This window comes from Rhinolophus sinicus, linkage group LG05 (assembly GCF_036562045.2).
Source record: "Rhinolophus sinicus isolate RSC01 linkage group LG05, ASM3656204v1, whole genome shotgun sequence".
In the NCBI taxonomy this organism is placed as follows: Eukaryota; Metazoa; Chordata; class Mammalia; order Chiroptera; family Rhinolophidae; genus Rhinolophus; species Rhinolophus sinicus.
The window spans coordinates 43,624,260-43,647,521 of NC_133755.1; the positions used below are offsets into that span (position 1 = coordinate 43,624,260).

Here is a 23,262-nt window from a genome sequence, read left to right on the forward strand (position 1 = left end):
GGGAGGCTGACCACCACACTCACTGATCATTTCTATTCTGCATTGTACTCTAGGTCAGAGCCAGAAAGAAAGGAAGGGCAGAGGGGAAGGTATAAGGATTGGAGAGGGAGAAAAGAACTCTCAATGTTTACAGATTGCTTGTGCAGATCTCCCCCAAAAATAGAGGGAAATTATTAGAGTAATCGAGTTTAACAATGTTGTTGGATACAAAATCAATCCCATTTCTTTTTGTGCTTTATTTTGGATAGTTTCTAAGGTCCTCTCTTCAAGTTTGCTGTCTTTTTCTTTGGTAATGTCTAATCTGATTTGAATCCTACTCAGAGTACTTTTCTAAAAGATAATGAAGTTTTCATTTTTAGATATTTCATTTGGGTCTTTTATATCTTCCACTTCTCTCATCATGTTCATATTTTCTTTTACATCGTTGAGCACTTATGGAAGATTTATAAAAGCTGTTTTAAGGTCTGATAATTCAGTTGTCATTTTTAGGTTTGTTTCTCTTGGTTTTCTCTATTATTGGTCATAGTTTCCAGCTTCTTTGCATGACCAATAACTTTTTTCTAATTTGTTTCTATTGTGATAAAGTACACATAAAATCTCTTAACCATTTTTAAACATACAGTTCAGTGGTATCAAATATTCATTGTTGTGCAACCACCACCACTATCCATCTCCAGAACTTCTCATCTTGTAAAACTGAAATTCCATACCCGTTAAACAATAACTCTCCATCCTCCCCTTCTTCCAGCCCGTGCAACCATCATTCTATTTCTATGACTTTTGACTTTCTCATGTAAGTGGAATCATACAGTATGTCTTTTTGTGACTGGCTTATTTCATTCAGCATAATGTCCTCAAGGTTCATCCGTGTTGTAGCATGTCAAAAACTCCTTCCTTTTTAAGGCTGAATATTCAAATGTATGTATATACATTTTGCTTATCCATTCATCCATCAGTGGACACTTTGGTTGCTTCCATGTTTTAGCTATTATAACCAGAGCTACTACAAACATGGGTGTACAGTATCTCTGAGACCCTGCTTTCAATTCTTTTGGGTATATACCCAGAAGTGGAATTACTGGATTTGGTCATTTTAATTTTTTGAGGAACTGCCATACTGTTTTCAACGGCAACTGTACCATTTTACATTCCCGACAGTCTACAAGGGTTCCAGTTTCTTTATATTCTTGACACTTTTTTTTTAATACAGTGGCCATCCTAATGGGTGAGGTGGCATTTCATTGTAGTTTTGGTTTGTGTTTCCCTTTTAGCGATGTCAAGCATCTTTTCATGTGCTTATTAGTCGTATTTCTGCTTTGGAGAAATGTCTATTCAAGTACTTTGCCCATTTTTGAATTGGGTTTTAGTCCTTTATATATTCTGGATTTTAACCTCTTATGAGATATGGGACTTGGAAATGTTTCCTCTTTCTGTGGGTTGCTTTTTACTGTTATCTTTTGATGCACAACACTTGAAACATCTCATGAAGTCCAATTTGTCTTATATTTCCTTTTGTTACTAGTGGCATATCCAAGAAATTACTGCCAAATTAAATGTTATTAAGATTTCAGGTGTTTTTCGTTTTTGTTTTTTTTTGTCTTACATTTAGGTTTCTAATTTTTGTAGTGTTAGGTAGGTTGTCCAACCTTATTCTTTTGCATGTGGATATCCAGTTTTCCCAGCACTACTTGAGAATTCCCAGGCCATTCCCCATTGACTAGTCATGGCTCCTTTGTCAAAAATCATTCAATCATATTACGTGAGGGTTTATTTCCAGACTCTCTTTTGTATTCCATCGGTATAAATGTCTGCCTTTATGCTGATACCAGTGATTGATTACTGTACCTTTCTAAAGTTTGTAAACCAGAAGTGTGAATCCTCTGGTTTTGTTCTTTTTCAAGATGTTTGGATATTCAGGTTCCCTTCAGATTCCATATGAATGAATTTAGAATAGGTTTTTCTATTTCTGCAAAAATGTCATTGGGATTTTGATAATGGATTGCACTGACTCTGTAGAATCGCTCTGGATAGTATTGTCTTCCAATCCATTAACATGATTGGAATCCATTTGTTTTAATTTTTCAGCAATGTTTTTAAATTTCATTGTGTAAGCCTTTCACCTCCTTGGTTACTATTTTTTTCTTTTTGATACTATTGCAAATGGAATTGTTTTTATAATTTCCTTTTCAAATTGTATAGAAATACAACTGATTTTTGTGTTGACTTTGCTCTACTAGTCCTGACAGCTTTTTTTGAAGAATCTTTAGGGCTTTCTATGTATAACAGAACTTTGTGCTGAATAACTGATAAAAGTTCCAATGTAAATAATTTGGATTACAGAAGTATTTTTAGGATGTACCTCATTAAGTTTTTTGACAGCTAGAAAAAGCTTCTTTTACAGTGAGCTCCTAATACCCATTAAAAGGGGGAGAGTAAACTGAATTAATAAATTGGCGACAATCCAGAAACAGATATCTGAACATATTAAGAGTTACCATTTATCAAATTAACTATCCAAGTTTTCAGATACAAAGAAGCTCCAGACTAGTTGGCTGATATTCTCCACAAATGCGATGAAGAACCCTAGCTGCTTTTAGAACACTCTTTGTGAAATACAATAGGAGTTATGGTCCACCTCAAAGGCCTGGCCTTCACCCAAAGGCAAATCAGAAGCCATGAGAACTTTCATAACATAGAGTGCTGGACAAGTTTTTCAAACTCACTAGCTACAGTGTGTGCAGAACTGAAGGACAGAGGCTAAAGTGAGGGCAGAGATGAGATCTTAACACTACTCATGGTGAGATGATGCTTCATCAGGGTAGAGGACATGAAGATGCTAAAAACCACTGAAACAAGACATATTAGTTAAGAATACCTTTTGTACAAGATTTGCTACATATATGCATATTTTATTTATGGAAGAAATCCCAATGAACACAAATATGGTTATTCTTGGAAAAAAGGATTAGGATTATAGGACAGTGGGAGCCTTTCATTTTTCACTTTGTATCCTTCTGTACTGTTAACTTTACAAATACATTACTTTGAGATTTTTATGTAAATGGGTATTTATCAGTGTGATGAGCACATTAGGCCATTTTTCATTCTTGTTTAAAAGAAAAAAGAAAATAGAAACACTTAAAAGTACCCAGGATTAATATCCTAAGGAAGTCAACAGATAAATGTGAATCCATTTTTCCCTTCTTATATAGGTTTTTTAAGAGTATCTGAATGTAGGGAAGGGGGAATAAAATAATCCAGCTTTTGAAACCAAATTTTTAATATTTTCATTAAATTGTGTCAATACAATTTCAAGCAAATGCCAACTGGAAGACCAGGCCCAGGAAGTCATAGAGGAAACAATTTTCCAAACAGGAACACCAGTGAGTGATCTTCCACTCCAGCCGCACTATTAATGGCCATAATGGTGCCAGTCAGCCAGTGTTATCCAGATTACCGAGTGTTTACCTAACAAGAGAAAAACTTGAGCTTCAAAACCTTATAATGATAGAATTTTAAGGGTGGAAGACACTTAAGGCAAAAATCCAAATCACCTCTATTTTTACAAGCAAGAAAAGACTGTAAGATCAGCCTTGTTATCGCCTCGATGAGTAGCTAACATTTACCACCCACTGCCCAAAAAAACCCTCCTAAAAAAAGAAAATCCCTTTCTGACCCTGTTGGAAAATTCTCAATCTACACATACTTACCACATCATCAATTTTCAGAATACTCCGGACAGTTTCAGTTGCTAGGGTCAGTGCACTAACTGAAACCAACAGAGGCTGGACAACCAATTCCTCCAAAATGTTGGAAATACCACCCTGCAAATTAGCACAAATTACTTTTAGTATTTGTAATTACACACATTACCAACTATACTATTACCAGTATGACTCAAGGACTTTTCAAATGAAGTTTTTCCCCTTAGTCTAGTCAAGAGTAAGATACTCTTTACTAAGTAAGCTTTTCTCTACATTGTAGGTTGAATTTCAACTAGAATTTGGAAAAAATGAATTAATGCTGGATTCCCCCAATCCTAACTCCAAAGTATCTCTAATTTAAAAATATCCTGGCAAAAATTAGGTAGAGGATCACAGTGATGAAAAATTATTAGATCTTTAATGCTCAAATCCTCTCTGAATCCTAATTCTGAATTTGGCTAAGTCTGGTCTGCTCTACCTTTACATCTCTCAAATCTCACTTTTAAATTCTTATTGCTAGTATTCTAGTCCCCCTTCTTCCAAGGATTACTGCTGATGGCCATAAGAAGCAATCCTATCTTCCTGTCTTCCCTCCTTGAAATACTTTTATCATTTTAGCATCTTGGTTAAAAAAACTCCAATGGCTCCCAACTACTGGAAAAAACCTGTTCCTGCCCCAATATTCAAGGGCCTCCAAAATTTAGCTTTGATCTGAACTTTCTAACCTAAAGTCCACTACGTCACCAACTTACAACTTCTGCTGTAGAAAAAATTAGTAACTTATTGGTCCTTCTCACCTGTAAACCATTTGCTTCCCCATCTGAATTTCCTCATCCCCTACTAACCAACGTTGCATCTTCATAAAGCTTTCACTAACCAGGTACTGCCCTCTTTTGGAGTTCTGTACCATTCAAAAAGTATCACCTTGGATTGTCAGATTTTCCCCATTAAGTATTATTTGTTTCCTCAATAAAAAAAGACATTAACAGAACTAACTCAAAAGGGGAAATTACTGTTCTATGTGGTTACCCGAGATGACTAATATAGGCTGGTAGTTATACCAGCAGCAATGATTGATATTTAGTGTTTACACTATGCCAGGCATCTTTGTATGAACTTTGTTAGTAATATATCTGACCTCACAATAAGCCTATGAGGGAACTATTAATTGTCTGTTTTTACAACTGAGACTAAAGTACAAACTATGTAACTTGCTGAAAATCACAGGGTCAGTAATTGGTAGTTATGAACAAATACTTTTCACTTAAGGCATCATCTTCTTTCTCACTCAATGAACCTGTAGGTCTCATATTTAAATCCAAGATTACTTTTAATTACAAAGCTTTTCATTCAATAGATAATTACGAAGCTTTAAAAATTTTAATAATCAACATTTTCCATAGTAATCCAAGATTAAATTATTACCTTTCGGACATTAATGCCTGTAGTTTTTTCTCCTTGGGCATGTCGGTTTCTTAGTTCTGTTACTGTAGAAATGGGATTCAGGCCAGCATTTTCAGCTAGTGTAGATGGAATGACTTCCATAGCATCTGCAAAAGCACGAACACAGTAGGATTCCATACCACTCAATGTTCGTGAATATTCAGTTAACCGTAGGGCCAACTCTATTTCTGGAGCACCACCTCCTGCAATAAGAGCTCTGAAATTCACAAACATATTTTTATCTTATTTTAGCCAAGAGAAAGCCACTTTAAATAATTTACTTTTAAGAGTAGTCAAAATGTCGAAGTTTAATGTTCTAAATGTTACTTAGTAATTTATATTACCTCTTCTTCACTAAACAGCGAATGACACATAGGGCATCATGAATGGAGCGCTCAGCTTCTTCAATCACCAGTTTGTTAGACCCACGAACGACAATTGTAACTGTTTTTCCAGGACTTGCACAGCCTGTAATCTTTAGTAAACAAATTCCAAATTAGGTATTTGGTGTGAGGATTAAAAAATTAAGAAACAAAAAACCCAGGCAAATAAAGCTTAATTCTAATACCGTTACCTTGAGCAGTTTCCCAGAACCACTTAAATTAACCTCCTCAGCTAACTCAGCTGATCCCAGCATGTCAGCAGTGAATTGGTCAATATGAGCAACTGGTTTGGTTCCAATTGTCTGGGAAAAATAGTCAAATCCACAAATTAAGATAACATTTGATTATTGGTCATTGTCACACATGCAAATATTAGGTGTATTTTTACCTTACAAATGAATTCAATGTCTTCTCTTTCAACATCCTTAACCACCATAATCTTCATTTTGTTCAGGAAATGTAATGCAAGATCACTAAGAGCATCTCTAAAATACAAAATCAGTGATTATGCCAGTGTTAGGATTAAAAAAAACACATTTTGCTGTTCAACGCTTTTTAAAAAAGATTTTCGTTATTTTACTGTTGTTTAAATGACCAATGACTTTGTGAAGGAGATGCTTTACATCTCAGCTTACCGGGTTTATGAGCTCAAAATTCTGAAATAAATTTCCAATGGATAATATTAAAACATACCCCAATAACACTTTTATAAAACACAATAATTGTCATTTTTCTTAATACTAAATGAGTATATCGCTGATAAAACTTTATTGGTATTTTCTGAATTTAGACTGAAGTATGATTAATTCAAGACCACAAATTTATACTTTCCCACACATTATCTGAAATGATCTTGACAACCCTGTAATACCAGAAGGGTGAATATTACTACCCTTGTTTTACATATAAGCTTTATGAATTTTGAGAACAATTTACTCAAGGTTAATAGCTGTTATATGACTTGGGAGAGAACCAGGTATTCTAACTCCAACAGGGTTTCTATATAAAACGAGCATAACATTAATAGAGTACATGGGACTGTGTTTACCTATTTAGAATAAAAAAAAAAAGGGATTAATCCAAACTTTGGATAATTGTTTCAATCCATGGGCTATCCACTATTTCCCCCAAAAGAGCTTCTATTTAAATTTCAAAGTAAACAACTGCATGAACCCTTCAATAAACGACTTTTAGCTAGTTTATTAATTTTAGACCAAACTTAGGTTTAAAAAAATACAAAGCATTCCATTTAATTGCTACTTAGGGTCTTGGTCTAGAAAGATTATATATCCTATACTTAAATTATTACAATGGGAAGATAAATCACTTTAGAGGATTTATCTAAATAAATGTCTCAAAATGTAGACATTAAATATCTAGTGGTTTACCCACCTTAAAAGTTCCTTTAAAAATTGCTAGAGGGGATCCAAAATCAATTATTACTAAGAGGCGAACAAAATAAATAGCCCCAGACCTTAGAATAGACTTCTGTATGAGAAGAACATTACATCCGGTTTTCTTAATTTGCTTCACCAAATTTAGAATATAGGCTCTCTCCTCTCGCAGCACTCGGTCCATCTGGACATAGTCAGAAACTACTATTTGATTATCCATCTGTTTAAAAAAATAATAATTTTCATTGTAGGAGTTTTAAAGTGAAAAAGACTTTTTAATGAAAATATTGTTGTATAAATTCAATCAAAATCATACCAAGTAAGAAATTATATACAGACATGCATACAAAAAGTCTGGAAAGATGAATATACACCAACCTTAACTTAGGGAGTTTACTATGATTTATACACCTTGCTGTGTGTATTTTTGCAAGTACGTTTTTGATAATCAAAAAATGGAAAATGATTATCCTATTTTCTGAACATGCCAATTCTCTTCATACAAATATATTACTGAAATAATTTCACTTGCATCCTTCTTACTCTATGGCTTGTTATGTAAATTGGTATGCTGAAAGAATGTACCAAGGACGTATCTGGCTTATATCAAAGACCTATAAAACAACATTAATTTTTGGATGGGCTAAACTTTTGGGAAACATTTAAAATGACTAAACAGGAAACCTGTATGCTAACACAATGTGAAATGAGAGCAAATCTGAGAGAGATAATAAGACCAACCACCCCCTTTAGGAAATGGCACGTAGGCCTGATAGATATGGGACTATCTTAAATAAAAACAATTTCTTCACAGCATGGATATTATACTGGCTTAAAGTTTCCTTTGTGCAAATGTAGGACAAAAGATCTGCCTGCTACTGTGGGATGGGTTAAGGTTTCTCAGAAAGCAAGAATCTAGAAATTCCACTTACACTGTAACTTTTCATAACCTGTTTTTATTATTTCATACATTTCCTTGTTTGTCTTCATCTATAAAGTAAATCAATGATCAATTTCAATGAATAGCTAATTGAGGCTGTAGATTTGTCATGTCTAGCATCCAACAATTTCTACCGTTGTCTCAATTTTATTAATTCCTTTGAGATACATGTTTTTTATCACTAGCATCAGTATATTCTATTTTTATAATAATGAGTAACTGAGGTATTAGAAGTTAAAACACATAAACAAGGAACCAATTTAATTAGGTTCTACTTACATCTGTTTTGGGAGCAGATAAGCAAAATTGAATAAGCCCAATCTTAGCCTTTTCAACTCTGGTTATGCCAGAATTTGCCACCTTTTGAGTGAGAACCAGCCCTTCCACCATTTCACAGTCATCAATTGTCCCACTAAAAAGAAAACAAGGAGGGAATAGTCAACGGGACAAGGAGGGAATAGTCAACGGGGTAGAAATCTGTGAGTTTAATAGACTGTTAACAGATTAAAAACCACCAGTCCAATAAAACGTTTCAGCCTCACTCACACTTGTGCCTCATTCCTGAACCTCTGTGATCACACTACTGCCTTGCCATCATAAGGAAATATAAATTCTTCAGAGTCCCACATTAATACAAGTTCTCATGAAAACAAAACCAAAAAGAAAGCTTTGTGACTTCATCTAGGTATCTTTCATTTAAGCTTTTTTTATTTTGGGCAATACCTTAAGTTTATTTCCAAAATTAATTTTTATTAATAGAAGTTACAATTAGAAATGCTTACCCAAGTTTCTTAACTATTTTAATATCTCTAAGATCTACGCTGGTAGCTGTGGCGGGGTCAATCACTCTCATCACTGCATTTACACTCATTGGAGAAAGCAGACTTGAATATTGAGAGACAACCTAGAATTAAAAAAAAAAGTCAGCTACACAATAGAAAATGTCCTACTTGTTTACTAACAAAGATATTCAAGAAGTAATCTTAATCACTTTTTTTGGTGGTAGGCAGTGTGAGGGAAGGTGAGAATGAAAAAATATTACATGCAAACTGTCTTTTCAACTCAGATTGCCAGTCACCAAGGGCACAAATAAAAATATGTATGCTTGCTTTCCTCTTTCATTAATATAGTAGATGGACTGTCAAGATTACTAACAATTCTACAGGAAATCCAAAAAAGCAAATTAATGTGTAGGTTTCCTAGCTAACATGAATTTGTGATCAGAAGCTATGTATGTGTACACCTAATACTGAGGAGCTGATAAAAATAGCTAACGTTTATTGAGCACTTATGTGCCAAGCAGTGGTCTTAGCACTTTACATTCATATATTCCTTCAACCTTCAGATGAAGAAATCGAAAGTCAAACAGTTTATAGTTAAATGATTGAACCCAAGCAGTCTAGAATCTATGACCAATGTTGTAACTTAATTATGCTATTCTGCATTAGTTCTGGGGATACCAATATTATCTAGCTCTCACATTTAACATCTGAAGAAAATGAATGTATGAATATAATACTGATGAAAAAGAAAAAGAATGGGTGTTTGTATGACATAGGATACGACAGAAAACAGGTGACATGAGTTCCCAAGAAATTTAAAAGAACACCACTGCTTTAAATTTCAGAACTACGCAGCAGCACAGATATTAGTCAAGAGATGGGACTATGGATGGGCAACCCTGTTCTGGTTTCAAACCTCAGCTCTACCCCTTATTAGTGGGTTTTGGATGAGTTATTTAACTTCACTGGACCTATTTTCCCATCTGTAAAATGGGGATACAATCTATCTGAAAGCCTTGAAAGAGTACATTATACTTGAATTCAGCTATACAAATGACCTTAGTTACCTAGTCACTCTTGAGATTTAACATTTATGAACTGTACAGCATCAAACAAAAATCACAGCCTAAGAGTTGCAGTTCTTAACGAAACAAACTGTAATTTTACAATGATCCCTTAGTGCTTGTCTCACCTTTGAGTTCAATGAAGTGGTTGCACTATTTAACAAAGTTTCTCTGTCACTCAGTTCCACAGGTCGAGACATGTCAGTTAAGATTTCAATACCCTTTTCCAAAGCCTTCTGGAATGACTCGGAAATGATGGTTGGATGAATCCCTATCATTTGTGAAAATCTAGTTATTTAATTATAACAGATATGCTACATATTTGACACACTTAAAAGTTTTCCATTCATTAAAATGTCAAAGCAGTCATAAATTTTAAATTATTACCTAGATTAATTTATGATTCAGTGATAAATAACAATGATTTGAATAACCTTAACTGTTAATCATGGCTAATAATTTATTTTCATTTAATTTGGAACAGACCAATTATATCACATGTGATATTTAAAACTGAAACCAAATTTTATACTTTTCAAAACATCACAAATCTAGTAAGTAGAATAAGTGAGTGGAGACTCACTACTATGATTAGGAACTATTTACTAGAGCAAGAACCCATGCTTTCTCTCTCAAATCACCATTCTCATCCATACCTAAGATTAGTAACACCACCACCACTTATTTTTCAAAAGCAAAATTCTATCATGCTCCATTTAAAATGAAGCTTGGCAAAAAAGAGAAAAGAAAAAACCTTCTAATTCATATAATAAAGTGCTAAATTTAATCTAAAAATTCCTAGCAAAAAGGTTATTCCAAATTAAAGCTGAAATCTCACATTACCTAGTAACTTTTGGCCTTTACTCAGTAATAAATCATGTTCTATGTTCTACCTACCTTTCTGAAGAAGCTTGGTACAGGAATCTAAGAGAGAGCCAGCAATGATGACCACTGATGTGGTGCCATCTCCTGCTTCTATATCTTGTGCCTTAGACAGCTCCACCAGCTAATTGAACAGAACACACTAAGTTATTCAATGAGAAATGTGAGAATCCAAATAACATCAAATTCAAATATGAAACAAATGGCCTTCACATCAGTGTCACAATTTGATCACCAACACTGTTAAGAGTCAATAGAATTCTTAACTTTTGATTTGTTGCCTACCTTGGGTTTCATTTTAAAATAACTGACATACTTGTAGCACACAAAATTCGTCTTATATACTCTTTATTATGATGTCTGGTTCAGACTGCGGGTTGTAAGTTTTTGCTTCCTGTTAGAAAGCATAAATGATGTTGTACCATGGGTACCTTGTAGACTTAGAAGCCATGAAGTGGGGCATTCCAGAGGAGAGCAGTGTCAGTTTGGAGTCCTCTCCCAAGTTTATCTGAACTGACCCCGTATGAACAATATTTGATTCACTTAAAAAGTCATCTTCACATAATTCAAAGGGATTTTTTAATAGGCAGGATTTTCTTTTTGTCTCACTTCGACACTGGAATCATATTGATATATGACTTTTAGCTGAATTGGTAATTGTTTTTTAATAAACATCACTGTAAGTACAGACACATGATTTTGCACACAAATTACTTTTCTCTCTTCCAGCTACCACCCACTGAACTAATAATTTGTACCATTTCATGTTTTTATCTCTTCCTTTCTCAACTGTATGGCACATTCCCGTGGGCAAGGACAGGGACCTTCCACTGAGGACCCCAATGCTAGACACACAGTGTATCCTAAAAACATGCCTGTTTAGCCTAACGAGAAAAAATTTCACAATCCATAAATGGTATCATGTAATCAAATAAAACAAATGTAACTGTTTACCAAATGTCAAACCATACACTTAAAAAACCCACCTCATCTAAAATTATACTTACCATTCTTGCTGCTGGATGTAACACTTGCATTTGTTTCAGAATGGTGGCACCATCATTTGTAATGGTCACATCGCCTTTTCCATCTTGAATCTGGAAAGTTTTTTTTTTTTTTTTAAAGTTGTGCTTTCAAAATGTTGTTTTCTCTACCCAGCATTAATGACACCCTAAAAGCTCTAATTTTACTACTTCTTGGTAGAGAAGTTAATCTGTTTGCATAGCTTACAACTGTGCTTAATTTCAAACTTTCTTCCCTTACATTAGTATGATTAAGAACATGCATAGTAGTCTAACTTTACAAGTGAAACTGCTGGCTTTGTTACAGCTATTTTTTCTTTGTGTAAAAGAGAAGGAATCTAGACACTAAAAAGGACAGGAAAAATACTATAAAGAATCACTATCATTCCTGGGTTCATATCAATAATAACAATACTATGGATCCTCAAAAAGAACACCATGAATGATGAACAAAATTCGTTTTTTTCCCTTGAATATTAGCTATCACTTTCTCAAATAAATTTTTATTTTTCAATTATCATCAACATGTGTTAGTTTCAGGTATACAACATAGTGATTAGACATTTATATAACTTACAAAGTAGTGAACACAATTCTCATACTCAATTATTTCTTAGTATCCTCAGTAAAAGGCAGAAAGCACTACTAGCAAGGACAAATGTTAAGATATCCAGAATGAATAATGATCTGTGTATTATCCAGAAAATGCTCTATCTTGTTTCCTTACCTCTCATTTCAGAAGTTAACTAGCACTGAATTTGAGGGTGTATTACTTAAAAAGCCATTGGAATGCATCTGTTTTATGCTGCCAGTCTACAAAACTAGAAATACAGAGTTGAAATCCCACAGACCTGTCAGGTCACAGAGTTACATCAATAAGGAGTACTGAACTTAAACCCTTATACCTACCTTTACTGTACTTTCTATCTAACTACACAACAGATAACTATTTTTGTGTACATACTTTCATTGTCTAAAAAGCATTAAACAAACAAAATAGGAATTATAGTTAAGTCCTGTTCACCCACCAGTAATCCATCACTCTTCTGAACTCTCAAAGTGCCTTCCCAACAATATTTTTTAAACAGCATATCTTAACCCTCTATCGAGATCCTGCAGTGTGGACAGTTGCATTTAATAAATAATGAATTAGTTTTTACCATTTTATCCATTCCTTTTGGTCCAAGGCTTGTTCTAATAGCATCAGCAACAGCTGCAAAAGAAAAGAAAAAGAAATCAAGATTCTTTAAAGCACAAAGTATTTCTCTTCTCAAATGATCATTTTGTCCTTACTAAGAGAGGGTGTAGAACCATTCACTGTGTACACTAAAGAAAATTCATTGTTTAATAACAATCTACTGGAAACAGAATAATTTACTCCTTTAATTGTATGACACATATTTCACGTTTTGGTTCAAGTCACAATACATAGTATTCATGCTCTGCCTCTGGCAGAATAAACTCTTGAAGATTTATCTAATTTTCCTTTAAATATCAAAATGATAGTCTAGCTTTGATTGTGGACTGTATTCTTTTCTCCATTCTTTAAAATAAGACAAGCAACAATAGGACAGGCTAGCCCTCTTACTCTATAATTAACTTGTTTACTCTGTCTCCCCTAACTAAAGAGTGTAATTTCTTAGGGCAGACTTTTGTTCACTAATGTGAAGCCGATATACAGATGGCCCACAGTAAGAAACAACCTTTGATCCTCACCTCCAAAAAATAAAAAACCCAAATGTTAACAAAAAAATCAAAACTAAAATCATAGCTTTCAGTCATGATCAGTATGTTATGAAACATCTCTGGATATAGTCTACCATTCCAAAGTTACTTATTATCTCACCATAAAAATGTTTCTACTTCATTTTCATTAGTCCATTGACTACTTTTTGTTAGCCCACTTACTACTAAATGTTTCATTAGTCCACTTACTACTTTTTAAGAGAAACTGGAATTGATGAACAATACTTGACCCCTTTTCTTTGACAAGTCCAGGACAAATAATTAAATCTTCCTCTTTCTCACATACCATCTCATTCCATATACACAGGGCTGAGATTGTGCCCTAATCGTTTTTGTGTGCTCCACAAACTAGCATAATGATTTTCCCCATCTTGTGTGGTCGATGATATATAATCTTACAGAGCTAAAGAGAAAATATTTGGTATAACTTAAAAATTGTTTCCTACTTATTTCATAGTTAGGGGCTGTTCCTAATTACCCAGTCAATATTATTACCCTTTCAGGCAATTTCAGTGGACCCCCATGGCCATGATTCTACAAGCACACTAATACACTTTAAAAACGCCCTTATATTCATCTACATGAAAACTCTCGATACACCATCCAAAACAAAAGATTTTAGACTGCTTACATCTCTGAAAGTGGCACATAGTACTGTCTCTTGAACGACTCATACTGAACAGTACTAGAACTACTACTATTTTGTGTGTGTGGTTTTTCACATTATCAATTAATGGTACTATTAACTTTTCTGGTAACATCAAAATAAAAAACTGGTTCCCCAAATTAAACTAACTATGCACATGGCAGCAGTTTTTCTCCATCAGTTTGTAGGGTTTTGTCTAACTGGGAAAGACTAGTTGTGTCCCTTTGCTCTATGAGCTCTGCTTACTTAAAAAGGTCAGGATTATAGGTAATTTAGGTGGCCTCTTCTTCCTACATGCATACCTCCCTTGTTCCAGTTTCAATTCTCTGTTCACTGCTGTTTCAAAGGTTACCAAAATAAACCTTCCATTCTGTACCTTCCTTGTTTGTTGAAAATCTACCATATTATATAGCTATTTTGGCCCTCCAGATGGCCCCAGAATTTATCTAACATTTTGTTTCTAACGTAATACATCTAAGCTTCCACTATGCTCCCTAGATAACCATCTACCAAATCTTTACTTCCGGGTATGTTCTCTCCTGAACTTGCAAATGACTCCTAAATCTACCCATCTGGTCATTCTGATCTCTCCAACTCATTAGGCCCAAATTAGAAACTATTCTCTTTTATTCCACCGTCATTTCTCCAGTGTACAGTAAGTCCTGACTTAATGTCATTGATAGGCTCCTGGAACTCTGGCCAAGAGACATAAAACCAATTTTAACACAGGCTAATTGAGAAAAACAAGTGTTAAGTTCCTAGGGCATCTTATCAACAATATAAAGAAACCACGTTGAACCAAGACATTATTTGAGGACCTGCTGTATATGTATTTCTTTGGCATCATCATACCCTCAGTCACTTGGGCTGATGATCTCAAACGTTTGTAAGTAAGGCTGTATTTTATATATGCAGCTTTTCATATGCTTTCTTATTTAATCATCACAGAAACCCTATAAATTAGCTAGTACCTCATTCTACTGAAGAATGATCTGTAGCTGTGAGAGTTATGCCAAATCCTTTCCTGGACACCAGACCCTACAAGATTGGACCCACCCTACCCTTCCAATCTCATCTGTCACTTCTTCATGCACCTTACTCTCTAACACAAGTGAAATACTCTCTGTTCTCAATACACATCAGAGACAAGATCTCGAAGCCTTTGTTCTCACTTTTCCTTCCAGACTCTAACTCAACTCGATTTATCTTAATCCTCACAACGCTTAAAAAAACCAAACAAACGTTTTCTTCCTCCATTTATATTACAGGTAAGGACACCTTGGCTAGAAGTTAATGGTCACAGACCAGTAAGCAATGGTATCAGAGAATGAAACTCGGGGTCTTGATTTCCACCAATGCCAAAGTGTTCTACAAAACAACCGAAACAGCAAATTGTCCATGTTTCTTGATTTGCTTGTGTTTGGTTGCACATGCAGAGGGCATAAAAGAACAATGTATTGTCCCACCATTACTCTTAAACAAGACGGGTCTGTTCCCCACAGCCTAATACAGAGGGATCCTCCCCAACTTAAGCATGAAGAGTACACCCAATTTGTTTCAATAGTTGTGCCGTGCTTAGCTTATTTAAGTGATATTTTTATAAGAACAAGAAAACAAAGTATCGTGCAAACGTTTTAACAGTGGAACCAGTAAGATAAGCGACAGCTCTAAACTATCAGAACCCAAGGGACCGCGGCATGCGGGCCTTGGCTGCTGAAGTGTGACGAGTGAGCCAGGATGAAAAATTCTGAGCGTCTAAGACCCGGAGTAAGTCCATAGGCCTCCATACTCGGGGCCAGGAATTATCGGCAGAAAACAATAAGGTTCCCTCCACAGAGATGCTTCTACTGAAGAGCAGACAAGAGACGATCATCTGACGGAATAAAACATGAGCCACGCCAACCCAGTAACAGGGTGAGAGCGCAGAGCTCGACCCCTCAGGGTCGCGGGTCAGACCCGGGGAGCGATACCTTTGGCGGCAGAGATGTTGCTGAAGCGGATCTGGGCCGGCTTGTCGCGGTCCTGATAGGCGCTTCTGCTGCGGCCGCCAGCAGCCCCGGTGGGCGCCCCGCCGCGAGGTGCCACGTTCTCGGGCATGGCAAGCTGGGCTGGGTCTGCGTGGGCTCCGGGACGACGGATGGATGCGGATTCCGCCTGGCTTCGGAGTAACGGTTCGGGACCAACGATTTCACGAACCTTCCAGAAAGCAGCGCCGGCTCCGAGCGGAGGAGGCGGAGAAGGGGTCCTGCCTCGCGGCGCGGTGCCGGAATGACGTAGCAGGCTGCCCGCCGCGCGCCGGGTAAGGGGACTGAGCCGGGGAACTCGGGGTTCGCAAGGGATTGTGGCTCCGGGCGCTCGGGGTCCAGCGTCGGCACCGGGGTGGGGCGGACTCTTCCGAGGCAGATCGGACAACCCGCTATTTTAAAGGCGGGTGTCGGGACACCCACATCTCCCACTTCCTGGTCCTCGGCTGTGAGGTCCCTTGCGTTAACTGGAACTAAACTTGATTGCGGGGTGTGGTTCGCTGCCTGTTCCTCCTGATCGCGTGGGGCTGAACCTCTGGCTGTTTCCCGGCCTCATGTACCTGTATCATACTCAGTTTTATTCATTTTGCAAGGGAGTCGGGAGAGAGATTTGGGATGGGTGGTTTCTTTGCCTTAAGTGTTGGAGTTGTTTCCTGTTCATTGATACCGAGTGGTAAAGATTTAAATACTAGAGAATTTTAAAAGGTTTAGAGCTATGATTGCCTGCCGAATCAGGACTGCCTCACTAGTTAGTACAATGCCCTCGCTTTAACACTATTTTATTCTAAATAACGTAGTCATTGGCTTTTAGAGAGCCTAAGCATTTTAATAATGATCATTCAGTTCAGCGCAGTGCTAAACCCTTGACACGTTTTAGCTCGTTTAATCCTCACAAAAATATGAAATAGGTGCCCTTACCTTTTTCATAGTAGAGAAGACAACTGAAGGTCTTTGATTCATTTTGTTCTTCCCTCATCCAAAGCCTTTTTTTAAAATTTATTGGGGTGATAATTGTTAGTAAAATTACATAGATTTCAGGTGTACAATTCAGTATTACATCATCTATAAATCCCATTGTGTGTTCACCACCCAGTCAGTTCTTCCATCACCATGTATTTGTCATCCAAAGCCTTCTAATTTTACCTCCTTTATATCAAGAATCTGTCTCATATTCTCTGTCCTTTAGATACCATAGCCTTAGATCAGACCCACGTCATTTGATTACTGTGACAGTCTAACTTTGGCCTCCCCTGCTCCTCCAGTTCCTTTGGCACACTGCTACCACAAAGGCATCTTAAAAACTCAAATCTGATGTTCTTACTCCCCTGCTTAAAATCCTTCAGTAACTCCTCAACGACCAAGTATGAAAATTTGCATTATGTGTAAACTCTCCCTCTCTGGTATGACCCAAGCCCTGTTAATCTTTTCAGGTTTATAACCCTAGGCTCCTATTTCCATTCTTGCTACTGCAGGGCAGGAAAATATCTTTTTCCTTTTATCCTTCTAGGTTCTTTGCTGGGGTTCTGTAACAAAAGACATTAAACAAGAAGAAAGCATACTGATTTGTTTAATAGAAGTTCTATGTGACATTTGAACCTTAATAAGGAAATGAACACCTGAAAAAGTGATTAAATTTGAATTTTTTTTTACTGTATTTGATGAAGAGTGGAAAGTTGTGGGAAAATGTGGACAAAAGGCTATGAGCTAAGGGTAATAAGCAGCAAGGCTTGTTCAGTTTAGATTCCTCTTGGCCTCCCACCGTCTTTGAAGATAGGAATGCTCTGGGTATAGGGAGGACACTTCACATGAGGGTCTTAAGACCTGCTTCAGGTGAAAAGGGGGGTGTCAGTGTTCTTGTACCTATGGTTTCTCAAGTTCTGTTTCTCATATTTCTTCAAATATTCAATATGTCACAGGGTAGTGTGTCCTGAACCCCGTCATTATACTATGGGTCTCACCACTTCTGTTTTATGCCTTTATATGTAGGGACATGCTGTTTCCCCTGCAACATGTCCGGCTGTTTGTTGGTTTGCAATCTGAGGAGCTTCCTGGGTGAAATCTGAAACCAGCACCACACCCCTCTTCCTACAATAAGAGCAGAGAGAGACTGAAGAAAGAGGCAAACCACTCCAGATAGGTAGGTGGCAGTTTTAGTAAGGAAGGAAACTTATTTTTGAGCTTGTCTTGGGTCGTCACAAGATGAGTAGATTTTTGCACCTGCCCACCAGAATCTTAAAGTTTATATAGAAGCCTTAACTGGGCTCAGTCATGTATATCACCCAGGTGTTCTCAACATCTTAATTTCATGGCTATGTCCTTGGATCTGCTCCTACTGTGGGAATGGTGGGCAGAACATACTTGCCAAGGACAGGGGAAGTGGGTGAGGAGCCTCTGATTGCCTGGGTCCAGCTTGCAGGGTAACCAGTGGTCATGTCCTCTCAAATTACCTCTTCCAACATGTCACCATTAGGCTTCTCCTTGACCTACTGAAGCTGAGTTAATGTTTTTCTTCCACCACCAAATCTGATACTAGTTATTTCTAAGTACTAAGTAGTAACAACCTTAGTTCATTGTATTTTAATCATTTGTTTATGTAGAGGAGGAAAAAAGAATTTTCCCTCTAACCTTTTGAGTTCTTGTCTGGGACCCCCCTATAATAAAAGACTGATTAATGAGAAAAACAAATTTATTAACATGTATACCCCATATATACATGTGAGATACCCAGGGAAAAAGGAGTAACTCAAAACACAGTGATTTAGAACTCCAATTTATGTACCATCTTCAGCCAAGGATGGAAGATAGGTGTCAGAAAGGCTAGTTATGGGGAGATAACCAGAAAAAGCAAGGTAAACAAGAGTAAGGTTTGTTATGCAGTTTTAAATTGGTATCTTTTTCATTAATAAGGGTTTAATGTTGTCTCCTGGGATTAACTTTTTTCCGTGGTAGACAGAGGGAGAGGGACACATTTTGAAAATTTATGTCCTGCTTTTAGGGCAAGCAGGGCCTTTCTTGTATTTGTTTCTTCTCAGTTGCCTTCAGCTCAAAATAATCCTTATGCCAAATTGGCACATTTTAGGGTGGCATATTCTGCTACCCTTCATTTGCATATAATTTTCCCTTACCAGAATGTAAGATTTTAGGGCACACTGTCATATTCATTTCTGTATCCCCTGGAGCCTAGCAGAATGGCCCAAAACTCCCAACTAATATCTGCTAAGGAGCTGCTTGAGTGGAGAGTGAATGGTACTTAAAGTAGAATTGGAAAAGGTGGAGTAGAGATAGGGAACAGGGAGAATTTATTGCAAAACTTTGGGGCTCCTGTGTTTGCAAATTATTTCGGTACACATTTTAAATTTTAATGTTTTCAGAGATGGGGAATCTTATAAAAATACCTATTGCTGGCCTGGGACCAAATAGCCTGTGAGCCATGAAAGGGTAGTTGAATCGGGGAAGGTACCAGTTGTTTAAAGGAACTTGAGAATGGAAACCTATTTAGCAAGAATGAAAAGGAAACCTGTTTACCGGGAGGGCTGCTGTTGGGTGCTTGTAGCTTGTCCTTGAGCCAAGGCTTCAGGATGTTTTCTTTGCTTAAGCAATCCTTTTAATAGGCCTAGGCCCAGGTTTGTTGTCTGTGAAACAGGTTGTGTTTTGAGATTTAATAAAGTAAAGCTTTGTGCTTTGAGCCTCTTGTTTCAAAGGCATTCTAAAAATGTGGCTGGTACCAACCTTGAACAGTTGCATTGGCAGTAGCAGCCCCTGGTGGCACAGGATGATTTTCTTTCATGGAACACCTCCGTGTTTTGGAACTTGCTATAGGTTCAGGCAGGCAGTGATATGTACATGTATTACATACATTGGAATAGGAGTCAAACAGTGGTAGTGATGTACAGATTGCTCTCCTGCTTTTAAAAGAGTAATCTATTTCTGTTGAGTATTAATTAGAGCTGCTCGAATGCTGAAAGGGAGTTCTTAGGCAAATGGAAAACTAGGAGGTTTATAGAAAGACTTCAGAAGGGTAAATTCATGCCTAGATATTGCAGAGTACATTTGGTGTATATTTGCGTTTTGAGGGGAAAGTAACTGAGGCTTCTATCAGATTCTGAAAACTTCTATCAGATTCTGAAAATGTTATCAAAACGTTTAGGAAACACTATGTAAGGTGCCTATCTTTTTTCAGTCATATAGAACACATATGTTCCTTTAAAGCTTTTCATTAAAAGAAGTTTGATTTTAGGATAACTATCTTATCTTTTTATTACCTAACTTTTTATTACAGTAGTATTACATGTACACTGTAGATATTTAGAAAAATCAGGTAAGCAGAAAGAAGAAAATATAAACCATCCTCAATTACTCAGAGACATACTCTATAACCGTGTTGGTGAATAACCTTTCAGACTTTTTCTATGCAGGTTAATAGATTCAACTATATAAACCCAAGGAAAATATTGCAATATAGGTGACAAACAATATTCCAAATGTATAAAGAGCTCTTAGAAATCACTGAAGTGACGGAAAGCCCTGTAGAAAATTGTCAAGAAAATAGGTAAGAAATACAAGCAGTCAATAAATATATATATATAAAAGGATTCACTCTTAAAATGTAAGAAATACAAATTAAAACAATAAGATAATGTTTCTCATGTATCAGATGGCAAAGATTATAAAGAATAATACTGGTCAGTGTTAGTAAGATTTCATGGAAATAAATGAATACAGCCTTTCTGGTGGGTAATTTGGAAGTCATGTGCTTAATAGTGCTGTTTCCACTTATAACCCTTTTATTTTTCCATTACATCGACCATTCTCTGCAACTACTATGGGCACACTGAACACAATGCATAGTTTATCTCAGATTCGCTTTTGGAGCCATAAAAGTATCTCTGAATTTGCCTTTTAGAAAATTAATTCCTTTAGGGAAAGAAGTGTGTTACATCTTTTCTATGATAAAGAATGCCTCTTGACTTCAGGCAAACACTGGATAAACATTAACTAAAGCAGTCTAGAGCACTGATTCTTTACAGTGCAACAAAGCGGCACTCCTTTGAAAGGGGTATTTCAGTTCTCACAATAATGGGGAAGAATGACCCAAGCTAGACAGGCCAGGGATTTAAGACATTCTGCCATGCAGGGGACATTCATGTAGGTGCAACATCTACCTGTTTGTTATTGTCTGAGCCTGAACTCTAACTCCATTGTACATATAAACACAGTGTATTTTTAGAATGACTTTAAAATACAAAGAACTTACTGGCTTGCAATTACTAGGAAAAATGAGGGAAAAATGTTTTTTGTTCTGAACTTTACCAACCATTGTTCACATTTCACAAGATCATGTTACCAATAGTTCTCTCTCTCTCTCTTTCTCTCCAGCAATACAGCACACCTGTATTTGTAGAAGTCACAGGTGGTTCTACATAAAGATGCAGGCATTGGGCTACTTAATGTCTCCTAGTCACAGCGTAGTTGTGTCCAAACATTTAAATACATATATTATAAGTGACATTCCTTTTATTTTTTATCCTAAGTTATAATTGGGTCATTATATTGATTTTTAAATTGAGATATAATTCACATATTGTGAAATTCATCCTTTAACGTGTACAGTTCAGTGGGTTATAGTATATTCACAAAGTTGTACAATCATAACCACTATCTAATTCTAAAACATTTTCATCACTTCCCCAAAAGAAATCTGGTACCCATTAACCCCATTCCCTCTTCCTCCAGCGTCTGGCAACCATTAATCTACTTTCTGTCTATAGATTTGCCTATTCTGTAAGTTTACATAAATGGCATCATATAATAGCTTACCTTTTGTGTCTGCCTTTTATTTAGCATGTTTTTAAGGTTCATTTATGATATAGCATGTGTAAGTACCTCATTCTTTTTTATGGGTGAATAATATATTGATTTTTTGAAATTACATGGGTACACAGTTTATTATCTATGCATTTAATTTCAGGATAGTAAAGAAGGTGTTGACAAAATATTTGTTATGGAAAGGAGCATTGGATCAGAGCCACTTGATCTAGCTAGAAAAATAAGTCACATGTATATAAAAAGGCAAGTAACAATCCGAGCAAACACATTGTGTTAGCAGGGCATAGTTAAATTTTCTTGGACGAAAGGTGGATTAGGCAGTGATTAGATCTGAGTGATAGATCCTTGGCAAGGCCTGGAATGAGATGCAGCCATCCAAAAGTTAAACTGTCACGTTTATAGGATGCTGCCCCATCTCAAGTGATCTCCAAGTGTTTTCCTTTGAGTGGACCCTGGAGTGATGAAGGAAATCAGCGGAAGCAAAGTGATCCTTTTGCAACTGAATGAAGAGCTCAGTGGTGGCAACTTAGGGGGACGGGTTTTGCAGCGCCAAACTGGGGGAACTTTGCTCCCGCTTTCCCCGCGCGCCTCTGCGCAGGCCATTTAGGCCCCATCCAGGCTTCCGTCGCGGCCTGCGCTCAGCTGTTGAGGGGCGGGGCCGCCGCTGACAATGGCGGGCGAGCTTGAGAGTTGCAAGTCTTTGAGCGGGCTGCTGAATGGCCTGGCCCAGGAAGCTTTCCACGGGCACCCAGGCATCACCGAGGAGCTGCTGCGGAGCCAGCTCTATCCGGAGGTGCCACCCGAGGAGTTTCGTCCCTTTCTGGCGAAGATGAAGGGGATTCTTAAGGTATCGCTCCTCGCTGCAGCCTCTGCCGCAGAGCCCAGCCCCTTACCCGCCTGGCTCAGACTCGTCCCGCTTCCTCCGACCTCTGTTTCTTGGGCTCCACATTATAGTCCTTCAGAATCCGGGCGCTAGCTCCGTCGTCCCTTCTCACTTTCTTAAGGGTCACCCTTTTCTGATCCAACCCCCAGCACCCCCAGCAGTGCGGACCGACACCCACAGGACAGGACTCGGGGTTTTTTCCCAAGATACTTCTCTGTTGTTGTTTAAGTAACAATTGCGAGTTGCCTCGGCGGATCTGTGCTCTCCGTACTTTTAAAAATTAAGAGCAATTAAGTCGTCAGTTTTCCCGTGTCGCGGAATTGGGCAGTGTTAAAATGAGCTGGGGTAAGGGGCGGATTGGCCGGATTGAACCCCTGTCAAGTATTTCACTGTGTGGTTAGGAGAGCATATTTACCAGCTTGTATAAGTCAGCCTGTCCAGTAGAACTATAATGAGAGTTAGAGATATAATTTAAAATTTTCTAGTAGCCACATTAAAAACGGAAAAAAAAGAAATAGGTGAA

At 37.2% G+C, this 23,262-nt stretch overlaps 2 protein-coding genes across 4 annotated transcripts in view; one reads left to right on the forward strand and one right to left on the reverse strand.

Moving 5' to 3' along the window:
* Positions 1-3,262: 3,262 nt before the first annotated feature.
* Positions 3,263-16,251, reverse strand: CCT4 (chaperonin containing TCP1 subunit 4). Its single transcript, XM_019717633.2, has 14 exons — positions 15,977-16,251; positions 12,775-12,827; positions 11,600-11,689; positions 10,608-10,716; positions 9,839-9,981; positions 8,647-8,768; positions 8,144-8,276; positions 7,005-7,144; positions 5,919-6,015; positions 5,722-5,832; positions 5,492-5,622; positions 5,130-5,364; positions 3,711-3,824; positions 3,263-3,468 (listed from the first exon to the last, which is right to left on the reverse strand). Exons 1-14 carry the CDS (start codon positions 16,101-16,103, stop codon positions 3,454-3,456), a joined length of 1,620 nt encoding a protein of 539 aa, XP_019573192.1. The 5' UTR covers positions 16,104-16,251; the 3' UTR covers positions 3,263-3,453.
* Positions 16,252-22,490: 6,239 nt separating this feature from the next.
* The window catches only part of COMMD1 (copper metabolism domain containing 1), a 186,011-nt gene continuing 185,239 nt past the window's right edge, over positions 22,491-23,262 (forward strand). The window contains exon 1 of one of the 3 annotated variants that reach the window (XM_019717681.2): positions 22,491-22,703. In XM_019717681.2, coding sequence (XP_019573240.1) covers positions 22,527-22,703 — 177 coding nt within the window. In that variant the 5' untranslated portion in view covers positions 22,491-22,526. The remainder of the gene's footprint in view (positions 22,704-23,262) is intronic. The other 2 variants (XM_019717676.2, XM_019717686.2) reach the window with 2 other exon arrangements.